General features: G+C 42.4%; 1 protein-coding gene and 1 long non-coding RNA gene across 8 annotated transcripts in view; one reads left to right on the forward strand and one right to left on the reverse strand.

The window, feature by feature from the left end:
- The window catches only part of ARHGAP26 (Rho GTPase activating protein 26), a 460619-nt gene that overhangs the window by 76096 nt on the left and 366955 nt on the right, over nt 1–17568 (reverse strand). For all 7 annotated transcript variants that reach the window (XR_012090832.1, XM_038006566.2, XM_008014813.3 and 4 more), the window contains one exon: nt 6579–6729. Coding sequence is in view for 6 of the 7 variants with exons in the window: in XM_038006566.2 (XP_037862494.1) it covers nt 6579–6729 (151 nt within the window). In the remaining variant the exon portion in view is untranslated. The remainder of the gene's footprint in view (nt 1–6578; nt 6730–17568) is intronic.
- LOC140709967 (uncharacterized) lies at nt 460–15644 on the forward strand. Its single transcript, XR_012090833.1, has 4 exons — nt 460–514; nt 2634–2716; nt 3783–3856; nt 15307–15644. It is a non-coding gene; the product is annotated as an uncharacterized lncRNA (long non-coding RNA).

Below are 17568 nucleotides of genomic sequence, written 5' to 3' on the forward strand. Positions count from 1 at the left end.
CTTGTTTATCCTTTGAATTCCAGGGACTGTTCTCTGGCCACTGAGACAGGAGAGGAAGGTTGACTCTGGCAGAATCTGCAGGCGTTTGGCATGCGTGTCTTTTAGGTCACCAGAAATAACTTGGAAATGCATGAGAGGGTGTGTTAAGGGGGAAGGACGAGAAAAAATTAGTTTTATTTATGAGGCTACTGAGCAGTTAATTATTTTTTAGGGGTGGGGACCACTTAGGCAGAGAGAACTCCAAGGTTGGGTTCCATCATTGCGGTAATCATCCCAGCCTTCCTAGTTTTCTTTCAATCTTTCAATCTTTGTGGTCTAAAGAAGGCATTCACCTAGTCGTTTCTAATTTGGGGAAATTACTGCAGCATGTTATGTCCCTGCTGGGGCGTCCCCTGACTTCTTTCTCAGCATTTGTTTACTTCCTCCTTTAAAATCACTCTCTCCCAGAAGGGAGTTGGCATGATGCCCCACTGGTCATCGTGGAAGAGAGGACGATTTGTTTCTGCAGCCCTCGGTAAGCACCCATTGAACGACCCTCACCCTTGGAGGTAGATAAGCCCCACTTCCTCCACCAGAGAGAGTGGAAGGTGGTGGTGGTGGGCACGCTCAGGTCTGGGGACTGGTATCATCAGCCAGGCAATGTTGATGCCAGAACTAAAACCTAGGGTTTCCTGCTTTCCATTCCAATGTTTGAGCCACCTTTCTTGTTTGCCTCTGCCATTAGCCATACATTTTGTTTCTTAAATTTCTTAGAATCTCAGTTACAAGTTGTTTTCTTTCCAAGAAGATTCTGAAAACTGAGAGGCCAGTCTCCATGCTGCACTATGCTATAGTGAGACCCTTCCATACCTTTCTATGCATGCAGACAGCTCAGCCCCATCCCAAGACAGCTGCCCATGACTCCAAGGTCACAAACTCACAGGCCTTATATCAGTTTACTATCACTGCATATGAAACCACCCTAAACTCACTGGGTTCCCACAATCACAATGTGATATTTATCATGAACCTATAGGTTGTCTGGGAAGCTTTTGGCTGGTCTTGCCTGATTCACCCAGGTGAGCTGCATTCAACTGGCTGGTGGTCCCGATACTGAGCTGGGCTGAGAGAGATAGCTGGGCTTCTCTCTCCCGTCATCTGTCATCTTTAAGGAGGCTACAACAGGCTTCTTCACGTGGTGACTGGGTTCCAAGAGGATGAGAGAGAAAGCTGTGAGGCATTGTGGCCTGGGCTCGGGAAGGCACATGATGTCACTTCCTCCACATTCTATTGGCCAAAATAATTCAAAGGGTAAAGGCCAGCCTAGATTCAAGGGCTCTAGCTCTAATGGGAGGGATTCCAAAGATTCTGTGGCCATTTTTAATTGACTATGGGCCTACAGGCATTAGGTATAAAAGTGAAGCAGGCCAGCTGTGAGATAATAGAGACCAGAGAGCATCATCTGCTCCCAAGTTCCACACAGGTTTAGTATAGCCACCTCTTCTGAAATTTCAAAAGAAGCTGGAAATCTGGATTTAAAAAGATATATTAATAGACTCTATTTTTTAGAGCAGTTTTGGGTTTACAGAAAAATTGCATGAAAGTTTTACACAAACCCTCTCTATTTCTACATTCTGAGTTTCCTTAATTATTAACATCTTGCATTAACGCAATACACTGGTTACAACTCATGAACCAATATTTATATTGGTTCATTATTATTAACTTAAAGGCCATAGTTTACATTAGCATTCAGTCTTTGTGTTCTATGGGTTTTGACAAATGCATAATGTCTTGTGTATATCCCATTCGAGCATCACACAGAATAGTCTCACCATGAAAAAAATGCCCTGTGCTCCAAATATTCATCCCTGTTCCTCTCCCCAGAATCCCTGGTGACCATTGATCTTTTTATTGATTCCATAATTTTGCATTTCCCAGAAAGCCATATAGTTGGTATTATATCATATTGTAGTCTTCTCAGATTGATTTCTTGTTTTTTGAGACGGAGTCTTGCTCTGTAACCCAGGCTGGAGTGTGGTGGCATGATCTCAGCTCACCACAACCTCTGCCTCCCAGGTTCAACCCATTCTCCTGCCTCAGCCTCCTGAGCCTGGGACTACAGGCCCACACCACCATGCCCAGCTAATTTTTTTTTTTTTTTTTTTGCATTTTTAGTAGAGATGGGGTTTCACCATGTTGTCCAGGCTGGTCTCAAACTCCTGACCTCAAGTGATCTGCCTGCCTTGGCCTCCCAAAGTGCTGGGATTACAGGTGTGAGCCACTGCGCCCTGCCAGGCTGACTTCTTTTACTTAGCAATACGTATTAAAAGTTCCCCCATGTCTCTTCATGGCTGGAGAGTTCATTTTTAAAAATCATTGAATAATATAGCATTGTCTGCGTGCACCATAGTTTGTTTATCCATTTTCATGTACTGATAGACATCTTGGTTGCTTCCCAAGTTTTGGCAATTATAAATAAAGCTACTAACAAAATCCATGTGCAGGTTTTTGTGTAGACATAAATTTCAACTCATTTGGGTGAATACCAAAGAGCATGATTGCTGGATTGTATGCTTAGAATATGTTTGATTTTGTGAAAAACCACCAAACTGTCTTCCAAAAATGGCTGTATCACTTTGTATTCCCACCAGCAATGAGTGAGAGTTCCCACTGCTCCACATCCTTGCCAGCATCTGATGTTGTCAGTGTTCTGGAATTTTGGCCATTCTCATAGGTGTGTAGTGGTATCTCATTGTTGTTTTTATTTGTATTTCCCTGAAGACATAAAAAGTGAATCATATTTTTTATGCTTACTTGATACCTGTATGTCCTTTTTGATTAGGTATCTGTTCATATTTTTTGCTCATATTTGAATTGGGTTCTTTGTTTACTTATTATTGAATTTTAAAAGTTCTTTGTATATTTTGGATACTGATCCTTTATCAGATATGTGTTTTGCAAATATTTTCTCCTAGCGTGTGGCTTGTCTTTTCATTCTCTTGAGTGTCTTTCACAGAGCAGAAGTTTTTAGTTTAAACAAAGTCCAACTTAACAAGCTTTTATCTCACAGATTATACTTTGAATGTCGTATCTAGTAAGTCATAATTATACCCAAGGCCACCTAGGTTTTCTCCTATGTTATCTTCTAGAAGTTTTACAGTTTTGCATTTTACATTTAGACCTATGGTCCATTTGGAATTAGTTTCTGTGAAAGGTATGATGTCTGTATCTAGATTCATTTTTGTGCATGTGGATGTCCAATTGTTCCAGCATGAAATCTGAATTTTATGTGAAGTCTCCTGATTTTAAAGGTTTGTTCAAGTCTTTTTTTTGGTAGTAGTGGTACCGGAGGAATTACAGCTCCCCTCTCCCCTAATATACATGTCTGCAGAATGCATTTATCCATTCTGGATAATCTCTGCCTCCTTCATCTCTCTTACCTGGAATGCTCTTCATCCATCCACCTAAGTTTTTCCTAATGCCCACCTCACACTCCATCTACCAGACCTTTCCCACTACTTCGACCTGGTGTGTGCACTCAGCAGATACTCAGGTAATAGTGGTTGAAATCTAAACACACTATGACTTGTAAGTCCCTATTAGCACTGCCATATGCCACTGCCTTTCTTCCTTAGCTAGACTGTGAACTCTTGGGGAAACAGGAACGCTCTTTTTCTGGTTTACCCCAGGTAGCTTGGCATGCATGGGTCTGGGCATAAAATAGGTTCAGCCACAGTTGCTAACAATTTCAGACTAGCTGGACTTTGGTCCTGACTTACCAATTGTCCTTTGTTCTTCAGGAGAGATGGCTACTTCAGGAGTCAAGATGAGGACCTGCCAAAGATTTAAACCCAGCAGCCTTGCCCTGGCACAGGTAGAATGATGGCATCTCTAATTTTGATGTCTGATTTACTATTATATTCATGTAAATAAGAGCGCCCTGATATCCTTGGAGAATTAGGGAAGATTAATAATACTACAAAATGTATCATCAGTGGTACCACTGTATTATGAGTTATAAACATGTTTCTTTCGCTATGATTTCTATCTGGTCATAATGATATCCCAGTCATTATGAAAAATAGTGAAATAAAGGAGTGAAATAAAAAGAACAGATAGCTTCATGGTGGCTGGTTCCGTACCTCATTCCTATTGAATAGTCAAGCTAATGGTAATCCTCCCAGCCCACCTATGTTCCTCATTTTCATCTGCATCATTAAGTGTTCCCACTGGAGGAGCTCTGGACACTTCCAACCGAACAATGATGGCGGGAACAAAAGGGTCCACACCTGGGGCTGAGACCCAAGTGGTCTCGTGTGGTTGTTACCATGGCACATCTGTGTGCCGACAGATTTCTTGGAATCAGTTTGCTCAGGGAAAGTACTGTGGGTCCATTTGTTAGGACTGCCTAACAGCCATGCATGATCCATACCAGCAAATCTCAGGCAGAAAATATCAGGGAGACAGGAACCCAGGAAAATCACCTCACTGCCTTGGGTTTGAGAAGTGGCTGTGAGCCTGCCTCCAGAGCTTATGGGGGACTTTGGCATGGCTGCCACTCAGGGCCATGGCAGACGCTGGTGTCAGTGCTGGTGCGGGTACTGCTTCTACCTCGGGGAACAACCTTCCCTGACCTCAAGACTCAAAGGTATCAATCAGCGACTCACTCGGCTTGGAAGGACAGTGGTCTTGTTGGAGGCACACCCACACTTCCTTTTCTAATCCTCCTCCAGAGACAAACAAGTAGAACCATTCCTGTTATCACCCTCCCTTCCCCAGAAAAGCCCCCCAGATCTGTACCAGGCAGGGAACAGTCCCTGGGTGGTGTGAAATAGGCAGAGCGATTCCTAGGATGTTATGGGAAAAAAAAAAAATCGTATCTAGACACCTAAAAAATAAAAAATCCCAAGCCTTCTCCTCAGGACCTGTTTAAAAGACACACTCCCCTTTTCCACTTAGCTGCTTAAGCAACCTCTTTGTACACACTGTACTCAGCAGTGACTCAGGGGCTCACAGCTACCAGCCACTGAAAAAAAAAAAAAATTACAGACCACTCATTGGTAGTGGCTGGCTAAAATCAGGGGATGTTAAGCAACTTGGGCTAGAAATTCAACCTTGCTCATACACAGCAAGAAATAACTTTAGCAACTGCTAGGTACAGAAAATTAAACCAACTGAAGAAAAAAAAGTAAAGAAAATAGAATTTCCCTAAAGTCCAGGAAAGCGGGTATAGGAGAGCCTAAGAAGGCCAAACCTCAAGGCAGGGAGGCTCCCTAGGCAAGCCCAGCCATGGAGAACCAGAAGAGACTCACTGCCCATAAGCCGAACAAATTCAATTATTTTGAGGTCCTGAGGCACTGGTTCCCTTCTTAGTGAAGGAACATGCGATTTACCACTCAACGGGCAAATAATTAAACTTCCTGAACATCAGTATGATTTAAAGCTGCCAACAACTAAAAAGACCTGATATTCTCAGTTTAAGATTTCATCCCACAGTATAGTAACATTTTTATTATGTACCTCTTACGTCCATTTTGGAGTCATCTCTCCTTCCAAGTATTTAATAGCCCTTAGTGTCTTCTAAGGCATCATCAGATTAATTTTGCAGATTTGTAAATATCTCATAGCGATTGAATGACAGGGTGCTGTCATGAAACTATGGCATGCGGAGGAGCAGGAAAAGGTTACTGACATCCTAGCATCTCACCGCCATGCCAGTGTCTCCCCACGTGAAACAACCGCCCTGAAGACAGTCTGTGGCTGAACCTCAATCTATTTTCACTTAGAGAAAGGCAAAATCATCTCTGTTTTTCCTGAGTCTTACATAACTGTAGCCTGAGAGTCCAACTGTTCTGGTCATGGCCTCACATTCTTTCTGCAAAGGCGCTAGTTGACAAGATTTATGGGATGGTCTAAAGAAGCATGCGAAGCAATGTGGGTTGAAACCATGAGGGAGAACTTTCTGATCCTAGCAGAGTAGATCTAGTTTCTGTGGAGGGCTAGACAACCAACCCCCAAACTAATTGTCCTGACTATGGGTGCTCAATGCCCAAAAATAAAGCAAAAAGGGTTCTTCTCTTTAATAGTATCTGTTAAGAAGTCATAGTCATGCTAAGGTTTGAGGATGTGAAGACACAAAGGGCTCCTGGAGGCTCTTCCTTATGGAAGCGGACACGGAGGTGGCACTGAACATTTCCAACATAGTCAGTGGGGAGGGAAACCAAGACAACATGGATGAGTGAAACAAACTCGGCCACAGAGCTGCTACAGCCCCTGGATGTTTGTAAAACTTACAGAAATTGCTTTTCATGCCCAGCAGCCAGCACAGGCAATAGCTATCACCAAAGCCATCTCAGCAGGACGGTAAATCAAAAATCACCAAGGCTAAGAAGCAGTATGTTAAGAATAACAACTCCCTCTGAGATGATGATGCTTGAAAAACCCACAACAAGCCAGCTGAGCTCCCAGTTTAGGGAGGAGGTTTAAATAATGTTCAGGGGACAATGGTCCGAAGTTAGATGGAGCCAGATAGCAAATTCTAGGTGGAATGGCTGACCAAAGTCCTTGTGGGGTAGGCAGCTGGACATCATACTTACAGTGAGTTGGGCCGGGTGGGTTTGACCACAGCCAGGTCTGGGTCACTGGAGTTCATGTTGGGCTGTAAGCTGCTGCTGGAATTAAGGATGCTGTTTGGATTTGATGAGACAGATTCCAAACTGGAGTTGATGATGCTGTTCCTTTGTTCCTCTGGGGGGAAAAAGTCACAAGTCCCATATTACTATTATTGCATAGCGACAGTCTATTGCTACATGCACAAAAATTTATAAAGAATAAGACTGGATCAAGATCTCTGATCCCAGGGAAGCTTAAGAAACAACATAGAAAAGGTTAAGAATTAAAAGTGGGAAAGGAAGAGTCAAGGGGGAACAGGTGACTCGAAATTTTAAAGCAAACCCCCTTCCTCATTGTAACAGGATATATCTCCCCTTTAATATAAGCCAGGATTTTTTCTAAAAGTGGCCCTACCATGGCACCATAAATTGCATCTTCTTTTGACTGGCATATTGCCAGACTAGAGAAAAGCCTTCATAGACCCCCTCACATTCACCCAGATCCCCTTGGCTTCTGTGACACTCACCTTTCATTCTAAAACTCCTGTCTCTAATATTGCTCTAATTCATCAGGCCATGTCCCACCTCCAATTCCATAGAGCCTCACCAGAGAAGATCTACTATTCAGCCACCAATGTCCTTATGACTCCAAGCGTCTAAATTCCTGACCCTTTCCCAGACACATCTTTCAGTGTTGCCTCTAGCTCCATGTACTTGGTGTTTAACTTCAAGTGAATTCTTTGATAAATCACTCTGTACTGGGCTGCAGAATGGTTTGCCTATAAACAACAACAAAATACCTGAGTCCATAGTCCCAGCAGTCATATTCACGCTTGGAGAATATTGCCAAGCCAAGAGACAGAAAAGCTGAGTTCTCTTCAAGCCCTGACTGGCTATGTGACCTCAGGCAATTTCTACTTGATCTTGGATTCCTGGTTAACAATCTATAAAATGGGGAGAACAAGAACTGCCTTTCACAGCTTGTGGAACTGTCATGAGGATCAAGTGAGATCACAGGCAAGAATGTATCTTGTAAACTTCAGAATACCGCTCAAAGAACAGAACTTTATGTTCTTCCCATCTTTAAAAACTTGGAATCATGAATAGAAAACACAATTTTTGGAGATAATTTAGCTAAATGGTACAGGAACCCATCATTGCTGTAGCAAAATATTACAGATGTGGAATGTGATTCTTGTCCTCTATTGATTACAGATATACCATACTAAAATCAACTGATACTTCTGGCAATTAATTCACTTAAACATAATATCTAGGCTAATCCTGGACCTTTTTGCAGTGACTCAGGGGTATGTTACAATATGTCCCTCACAGGATAGTCTAGAGCCACTGGTATGATAATTTAAAGGGCAACATTTGAACTCAGGTCTCTTTAGGCAACTAAGAGGATGATGTGTCATAAAAATACTTTTCCTTTTGCACGAGTCATGTCTGTAAAAATAAAGTATGCTTATGAAGTGATTTTACAGTAAGCCTCACACTAAATACATACACACTCACCCCAATACCCCTGATATCTTAGCAAATCCTTAATGCCCTGGATAAAGCCCCACAGGAGAGAGAAAAACCCTATGAGGCTACCTCCTGACTACTGAACTCAAAGTAGATTTGGAAAAAGTAGATTGAACTGATGTCTGAGATTTAGAACTGTTCATATTTTAAGAGCTTCATTTTTTAACAAAAACGACAACAAAGAGAAGCCAAAAGAGTTACACTGAGCCAAGATGTAGGAGGACTAACAGGGCCTGTAAATGGGAACTTCCTACCAGAAAGAAAAACAACACTAAGATTACATAATAAGGGGATCACTGAGAGATTGGATGTGCCATTTATCAGTATGAATCAGTATCAGTAAGATTTTCCTTTTTACAAAACATGCATACAAAGATGCCCGAAAGACCATGAGGAGCTCGAGACTACCATATAAAGAAAGAGAGTGAGGACGGTTCCCTGGGCTTCAACTGGAGACATTTACTGCTTCACAGGACAGGACAGAGAAACAGTTTTATTAACTTGATTTTGAGAAGCTTAAAGGGCCAAGTTTGCGTGACAAAATTCTCAGGAAACAGAAGAGCGTAACTATCGCTCACATTTCTCCTGTGATTATATTTACTTTTCCAGGAGAGGATTATCATTCTACAAACTAAAAACAGTATCTTGCTAAAAGTATATTCGTCTTTCTAAAATGTTAGCAGGAGATTATTTTTCTCCCTTACAATCCATTAGTAAAGGAGGGTATAAAAATGTATCATAAGGCTTCATAGTTTTACAGCCAAGAGGGCCAAATATGCATCCTAAGAGGCCAACTCTGTATTGGTATCCCTTGCTGGGACAAATGACAAGAAAACCCAGAAACCTGGCACTGCCTGACTATAAAATGACTACAATTTTGTAGAAGAAAGGTCTCATCATCTGTAGACAATACATAATGAGACTGAGAACATCTAGGTAGAGGCTCTAAGCTGAAAGGCTGACAATCTTTACTGAGGGTGAGTAGGCAGGTGAGGATTATTCCAGGGAAAGGGTGGAGAATAAGATCAATGGCCAGTCAAATGTTTTAGTGGTTATAGCAAACTATACCAAGACAAATTTTAAAGCATTTGGAGTCAATTAGGAAATAAGGAGAAAATGAGCCAAGCATGGCGGTTCATGCCTGCAATCCCATCGCCTTCAGAGGCCAGGGTGGGAGGATCACTTGAGGCCAAGATTTTGAAATCAACCTGGTAAACATAGTGAGACCCCCATCTCCACAAAAAAAAAAGTTAAAAATTAGCCAGGCCTGGTGGTACACACCTGTGGTCCCACGTACTTGGGAGGCTGAGGCAGGAGAATTGTTTCAGCCTGGGAGTTCAAGGCTGTGGTGAGGTATGATGGTGACACAGCACACCAGCCTAGGTGACAGAGCAAGCTTCTGCCTCCTTTCAATAATAATAATAATAATATTCAGTAATGTCACTCAAAATAGGAGCATTTTTCATCAGCTAGGCAAATGAGTACTGCTCCTGACAGAAGCGCACAAGAACAGGCAGCCTAGAAGACACTTTAAAAAATAAAAATAAAAATTAAGCAAATCCTTCAAATAACATAGCTAGACTTCCCTGAGTCACTGATGATTCAATCCAGCTCTGGTATCCTCATAGAAGGTATAAGAAGGACTGATGGCAATTATGTTGCTGAAGGAAAAAAATTATAGGCTAGTGGGCTTCAAAAGAAAAACAGCTAGTTATGAGTCAAGTCAACAAGATCATAGAGGACCATGACAAAAAGGAAAGAATGCCCACAACTCAGAAGTATGCCTAAACTGGTTGAAGTCAGTGAGAATGCTTGCCCACCTCAAACATGTTTGTCAACAAGAATGTGTCTTTGTATCAGTCACAGAAAATAAGACCCCAGCAACAAGAAAATGATAAAATAAATCCCCAAATAATGGTAAGCATGCATTGGCAGTGCTTTCACAAACATACGTTCTATAAGGAGTGACAAACTGGATGTGAACTTGGTCCTTAAGGATGCAAACTACCTGAGGGCAGGGACATGCTGTCTGGCCACACGGCATCCATTAATGTGGCTGGTGAGGTCAACATTAGCCATCCATTCCTGGTGCCTCGCCCACGGGTCACTGACACTAAGGCTCCGTGAATGGCTATAAGATAAATATTAAATATAAGGGAATAATACACAGTCAAAAATGTATGCTGCTGGAACAGAAAGAGGTAGTTTTGTGTGACTGAATTTTTCAGGTGCTTTAGACAGGGACCATGAATGTCCTTGAAACCAAAGTACTGATGACAGTGGGCAGAGTTTTTGTTTTTTGTACAAATCAGGAACGGAAAAACATGAGTATGCAACCAAATCACTGCAACTAAAAAAGGAAAGCCGCAGAATAATTTTGGTGATATTGTACTTGTTCTGGGGGTTGCCATGGAAATCTGGGAGCTGAGCGACTTCACTTTCCATATTTACCAAGTGACTCCGACCCACTCTAATGGCAACCCCATCACACACGGGAGGCAGGAGCTCTGTTTATCACAGAACCCAGAGGCGAGGCCAGGAAAGCACTCACAGAGCCAAGCCAAATTCACACGTCTTGGCAGGCCCGAACAGGTCTGGCTCACTGAATACACAGAGCTGGAGGGTAAATATGAAACATTTGCGGGAGGTTTCCCACCATGCATGGGACTCTGTCAGAATACAGGCTAATATCCCAACTTTCCATGGTGCCTAAGAGTAGAGGGCAAAAAGAAGAGGCAAGAGGACTGTTCTTTAACAGCCTCTCAGGATGCCTCATAGAGCCAAAAGGAGGGAACGGACTCTCCACACGATCAAACAAGGAGAAAAGGGAGTTACCAGACAGCGCGAAGTTTTACAAAGACAAGGAGATTTATATTAAAAAATAGGAAGGCAAACACAAAATACCCAGAGGCTTTCCTGTGCTGTGGTCAGGAGAGAGGTGTACTTTCTCCTGCTTGTTAAAGTTTTGCAATGAAGTCTGTAATGCATCATCTTGACAAGATGGGATGATAATAGCATGGCAGCTTAATGAATTTTGCAATAAAAAATGATGAGTGTACAGCAATTTCTGAGTTTATCACCTCTGGGAAATACCCAAGTACATGGGAAGTTTGGAATCAGATTTTCCAAAGCAATTTTTACCCCCTGTAGCTCTTGCTCCTGATAATAGTGACATGCCAAGTCACACTGAAATCTGAGGTGGTCTCATTTCAGGCTGACCCAGCAGCCTCAGTCCCTATGATAAAAATAATCTTAGAAATCAGTCTGTGTAATATGTTTGGGTATATAAAAACAGTTTGGGCAATTTTTTAAAAAAAATCTTAAAAAGGAGTTTGGGTGATGACAGACACTACACATTGAGTTGAAAAGTAGGCTGGGCACGGTGACTCACACCTATAATCCCACCACTTTGGGAGGCTGAGACAGGCGGATCACAAGGTCAGGAGTTCGAGACCAGCCTGGCCAATATGGAGAAACCCCATGTCTACTAAAAGTACAAAAATTAGCCAGGTGTGGTGGCGGGCACCTGTAGTCCCAGCTACTTGGGAGGCTGAAGCAGGAGAATCACTTGAACCCAGGAGGCGAAGGTTGCAGTGAGCCAAGATCGCGCCACTGCACTCCATAGCCTGGGCAACAGAGCAAGACTCTGCCTCAAAAAAAAAAAAAAAAAAAAAAAAAAGTGAAAAGTAGAGTCAATCCATTGTTTTGATCATAGTACATGAAAGATGATATTAAAACTTTGACAGATGATCTTCAGCAAAACGACTTCTGATTATGGTTCTGTGTGGACAGACTGACTCTTTCCCTATATCACCTGTAATAACCCTTTTCTTTGCAAAGGGAAAAAATGCCAATAAAACTGAATTTTGTGAGAGAATGGGGAAGTCACTGTGGCCGGCCTGGGATTGCACTGATTCACAGGAAAGAGACATGGAGGCACAATGAGAAAGACTGGCCCTAAAACACCATTTCAGAAACCACAAGGGAGGAATGGGCCTCTGATGAATGTTGAATAGGGGGTTGAATGATCAGAGTTAAATGGACACTCTATTACTCACAAGACAGCCCTCTTTTCTACGTGAGAGCTTACTTTCAGGAAAAGTTGCTTTCCTGTTAATCTACAGTTGACCGGGATCTGAGGGAGTCCACGTACAGATGGCTTATATTCTTGCTCATTAGAAAGAAGGAAACTACACGTTTACTTACTTTTATACCACGACTCACTGCAAAATGGGTTTGAGATAGTACATGAAAGGTATGATTAGGGAGTTTTGTTTTTAATAACTTAAAAACAAGTGAATATATAAGAAATATGCATTTCTCTCCAACTTAGAAAGTATAGAAAAGCATTTGCATCTGCACACAAATATCCTGCATGGGCCACCCTCCAGCTGTATTCATTTTGGTGTGTAAAAGTCCAATTGTTCTGCTACACAGAGGAACATATACATATACACACACACAGAGACGTGTGTCATGCTTTTAACAAAGCAGACTCACATCATACTTAATGGTATCTGCTTTGTTCACTTGGTGATAGTGCCAAAAGCACACGTCTAGAATGTGCTTGTTTTCATTTAATGGGTCTAGCTGGAACTTTTTTCCTGCCACGAGCTTTCCACAGCATCATTTTTAAATGGCCATATTATCAACATGGTTTTCAGTCACGTGTAGTAATTACACATAATTGACCCAAGAAACACATTACACACCTTCTGCAGCCCGTGTGACAATAGGAATCCATGTGAATAAACATGTCATCTTCCAAAGCAAACAGGTGTGCCCAGGGCACCCGGGATCCGCAAAGGCAACCTGAGAAAGGGCACATGCTACAGCTTTGACTGCTCAGAGAAAGGCATTACGTAAGCCTTTGAATAGTATGAATTCCCAGTCATGTTTCAACAAGGAAGACACACATGAGAAATACATAAGCTGAATTCTCAACCTCTCACTGGGCCTGTCTGGGAGAGGGTCCAGGATGAATTAACGGAACTAAAAAAATCATTCAGAGCTATAATCTCAGCAGCTAGTTAACATGATCCATGTAAAACAAGGCCCAAGAATCCCCTCCTGCCCCCACCCCCACTTCCACCGACACTGTACAACATGTCCTAGGCTGCTGATGTTTTTGCACTCAAGCATCAAACAGGTTCTTTCAGGGGCCGGGGGGACTCTGCATTTCCCTCACATATGGGCCTCCCCTTTGCATCTGCAGGCTCCAAAGAGGGGTATATTTCCTTAGTCAGTTGTAAGGTAAAACTACAGCCTGATGATAATCATCATAATTGTAGTTAACATTTATTAGGTGCTTACTATGGTCTAGGCCCAGCGTCAAGTACTTTATATATACTGGCTCACTTAATCATGGCAATTATCCTCCAAGGAAGCTATTACTAGTGATAGATTTTACAGATGAGAAAACGGAGGCTCAGAAAAGGAAAGTAACATATTCCAGGTCTCAGAGTGGTAGGTGATAGAGATGACATTAAAACAGCTCAGTCTGAGTCTGACTGCAGAGCCTCTGTTTTCATCCACCATGCCAGTGTGCTCCAAACCCCAACAGTGATTCAAAGAGATGTCCTGCTAATGACAGAAGACAAGCCACCCTGACTGTCCCCACTTTCCCAAGCCAGTACTTCTCTAAAGTGAGTTAGCATCGGCATCACTAGGGTGCTTTAAATATATAGATGCTTGAGCCCCAGCCAAGACCTCCTGACTCAGAATATCCTTGGTAGGAGACCAAGCATCTGTATTTTTAACAAGTTCCCTACCAGATTCGAATGCACACTCAAGTCTATGAACCTCTGTTCCAAGAAATGCATTTCAACATCTTGGTACAAATGCTAAAAATTTGGGACAGAATAAATCCTAAGTGCCACCTTGCAACCTCTTGGAAGAAATCTATAAGGTACAAGACCTTGTTGCTGGCTCCCTTCAATCCTTCTGGCTCCCCCTTCTACAGTTGTCCGGAAAAAGTACAGCTTGTGTGTCAGTACCTTTCACCTAGATGTACCAGTACAGTCTCTGCTGGATGATGTATCTGTGTGGAAACTTGGAGATTAAACAGTAATCTCCTTTGCTGCCATTCATTTGGCAGCACAGTTGAAAAACCTCGTTCCATCTGTTCGAAGGTGATTGCAAATGAGCCTGAGTGGCTTGGCCGAGTATATTAAAGCTACCGTTCAACACGTATCGCTCTCTGTGTAGTTGGTGCTAGATTTGGAGGGGAGACTGTCATGTGGCTGCAGCCTGCCAGGACGCATGTTGAGGAACCCATTCAGTATGGTTCAGCTGCCCCCATGTAGGGCTGGAAGCTGGAACAGATGGCTTTCATTGCTTCTGTAACTCAGACTAGCAAGGTTTTCACTTTGGTAGCTCAAGAACTGACAAAGGCACTCTCTTGGAGATGACAAAGTATAGGGAAGGAAGACTACCTAGGTACAAACCACTTCTCTGCCATTTGCTAACAGTGTAACTGCTTAACATCTCGACCTCAGTTTACTTGTCTGTAAAATTTGGATATAAGAACCTACCTCACAGGATTATTAATTGTGGGGATGACACGAGACAATGAGGTTTGCAGGCTCATAAGTAGAGCTATAATTATTTTTATTTGTATTGTTATTATTAGACGAGGTTCAAATTTAGTTTGGCCTGAAAGTTCTTTACCGAATGTATCCATTTGTACTTCCACCCCAGCCCCTCAGCATTTTACGGGCAGACGCCCAGCTTAATGAAACTTTGAACTCCAGGTTCTTAAGTGGAACTGGAAACATTTTCCCTTGGAGATAAGGATGAGTGTGCAGACCAGGTCACAACAGCTAACCCTAATGGAACGCATCTCCTGTCGAACCATCCTACAATTTGACAGCAAAATAACGATTGGTTAACAGTGTCACTTTGAGGTAGAATGACAGGATTCAAATCTACATTGTTGCTGTGTAATCCTGAGTGTACACTATTTAATGTAAATTTTATTTCCTTTCAACTGCAAAATAGGGACAGTACCTGTGTCATATAAATTTAAAGATTAATTGGGATGTTGTGGTGCACAACGTCCAACACAAGAAACCACCTGGTAAGTTACATAGTCATAGATATTAAACACAGACAAGTAAAAAAATCAATTTCTAGGGAAAATGTCTTCCAGGTTCAGTTTGGCTAAATTACCTTTCTACAGTTCTCTCCGCAGTTCTACAGACAACAGCTACCCCCTGCTACGCACAGAGAGACTCTCCCATCACAGACCACCTTTCCTGTCTATTGGACCAGAATGGAATCTTCACATCATTTTGTATCTTTCTCAAAACTCCTTTCAGAAAACATTCCTTGACTGTCTACAGATAACTTTGATATCTAGTTCCTTCCTCACTAAAATATTCAGTGGTTTCCGGATGGTTTGTATTTGTTGCTATGATGCTTTCTAAATCCTGCATTTCCCCATCATTCCCTTTCCTCTTGTCCACAAAGTTTTAATTTCAGAGGCTGGTACCATTTCACTCCTAGCCCCATTTCCATCACACATTGCCTATGATATGAGGAGCCACTTGCTGTCTTATAACTGATCTAAGTCCCTGCCCAGCACAGAGCATGAGAAACCATCAAGCTCTTCATTCTGAGAACAGATGACAGCTTTACGTTTAGGAAAAGGAAAACAAAACAAAACAAAACAAAAAACCACCTAGAGAAGACTATACTAATACCCATAGATTAAAGAGAGAGAGTCGCAGGCAGGGACCTGGACACACACCTGGTCTACTTACACTGAAGGAAAAACCCCTTCCGGATAATAAGACACACATCTATGAGCATCATCTAATATCCCAGACCATGAGCCTGAAGTGCAGGTGCAAAGGCAGAGGCCTGAGCCTGAGGAGCTTCTTCTCCGGGAAGAAAGAGGCAAATGACAATCCGAGGCCAAGATTCACCTCTAAGAGCAAACAATGGGCTCCAACTTCTGCACAGAATAAGGACACTGCAGAGAGGTTGGGAGAAAAATGTATGCTGCCAACAACACCTGGAGTCTCTTGGAGGGAAATACCTAAGTGAGCTACTCTGGAAGCCTCAGCCCCATTAAGCATTTCAACTGGGGAACTGGAAAGAGTACTGACAAATGGAATGCCAAATAAACATTAACTTGCAAGTGCATCAATGAAGAGAAAAAGGAGAATGACTGGACTCAAAAGAGATCAGGTGGACAGACTTATCAAAAGAAATGAGGTTCTGAAAACGATCGCAGGGCAAGTGTGAAGGTAGAGGTGAGGTATGTGGGAGCGCGCATGTGCAGGTGCCTATGGGTGCATGTGTGCCCTCACAGCACATCCCTCCAACTGGGCATCTGCTCTGTGGCAAGAACCTGAAGAAAGGTAAGGTGGTATCAAACCAGGACAGGTGTCACTATGAACTGAAAGGGCGCAGCAGGAAACTGACATGAACGGCAAGTGTCCACAGCCCACTGACAATATCTGAACCCAATTCTAGTTGAGTGGACAAAAGGAACTTGAGTTTGTGTACTTAAATTAAGAGGAAGGATGGAAGTCAGTCAAAATTAAAAGCCAGTTTGTGGATTCCAAATGGTGGTATGCATTCCACAAGTGGTACACAAAATAATTCTAAGGTGGGATATGGATGACCACTTTCCATCTTAATGATTATGTATTTATTTTAACATATATTAGAGAATAATACAGTGAGATCACTGAAGTCATGTTTTTAGAGATCTTATGTATCAGGATGAAGCCAGGGAAAGAAGTGAGTTGCTTTAAGGTTAACTTAAAGAAGTATATTAAATAAGTCCCAGTGAGCCACATGAGCTATGTGGCTGTAGCACAAATGGTCAATGAGAGGTTAGGTACGTGACTGGCGTTTAAGCACTGAGCGAAGTGTGTCAGGAGGCCTCAAACTGAAATCACTATTATATGGAAATACATACTTTTTTCCACAAATTATATTTGCATAATCGTTACCTGTACTTTAATGCCAAAGAGTGAATTCAGCAAAGTGCTGGGAAAAAGTTTTCTGTCTTTGTCCACAGACCAGACAAAGGGAAAGGTGAATTGTGTGAAAACTTCACAGTGCATTATCATCTGCTCACCCAACAGTGATGGGTGGCTGGATTACAACCTGGGAGGGGGCAGGTCCCAGCAGAACCTTCCAGCTCCTAGCTCAGTCTTCCTCAGTCAACTCTCCCACTGGCCCCCCACAGGGTGCCCCTCATGCCGGTTTGGATAGTATACTAGCTTCCCAGAAAAAAGGGGTCTCTAAAACAAACCAATATATACACACAGACACATATATAAATTGCAATTAAAGAACACACAGACTTGCAGTTATAATGTTTATTCTCTGAGAAAGGAGGGAAAGTTAGACTCCCTACAAATATCTGAGCCTACCTGTATGCGCCGGTCGTGTTTCCAGGGAGCATTTCCTAACATTAAGAGAA

This window comes from Chlorocebus sabaeus, chromosome 23, assembly GCF_047675955.1.
Source record: "Chlorocebus sabaeus isolate Y175 chromosome 23, mChlSab1.0.hap1, whole genome shotgun sequence".
In the NCBI taxonomy this organism is placed as follows: domain Eukaryota; kingdom Metazoa; phylum Chordata; class Mammalia; order Primates; family Cercopithecidae; genus Chlorocebus; species Chlorocebus sabaeus.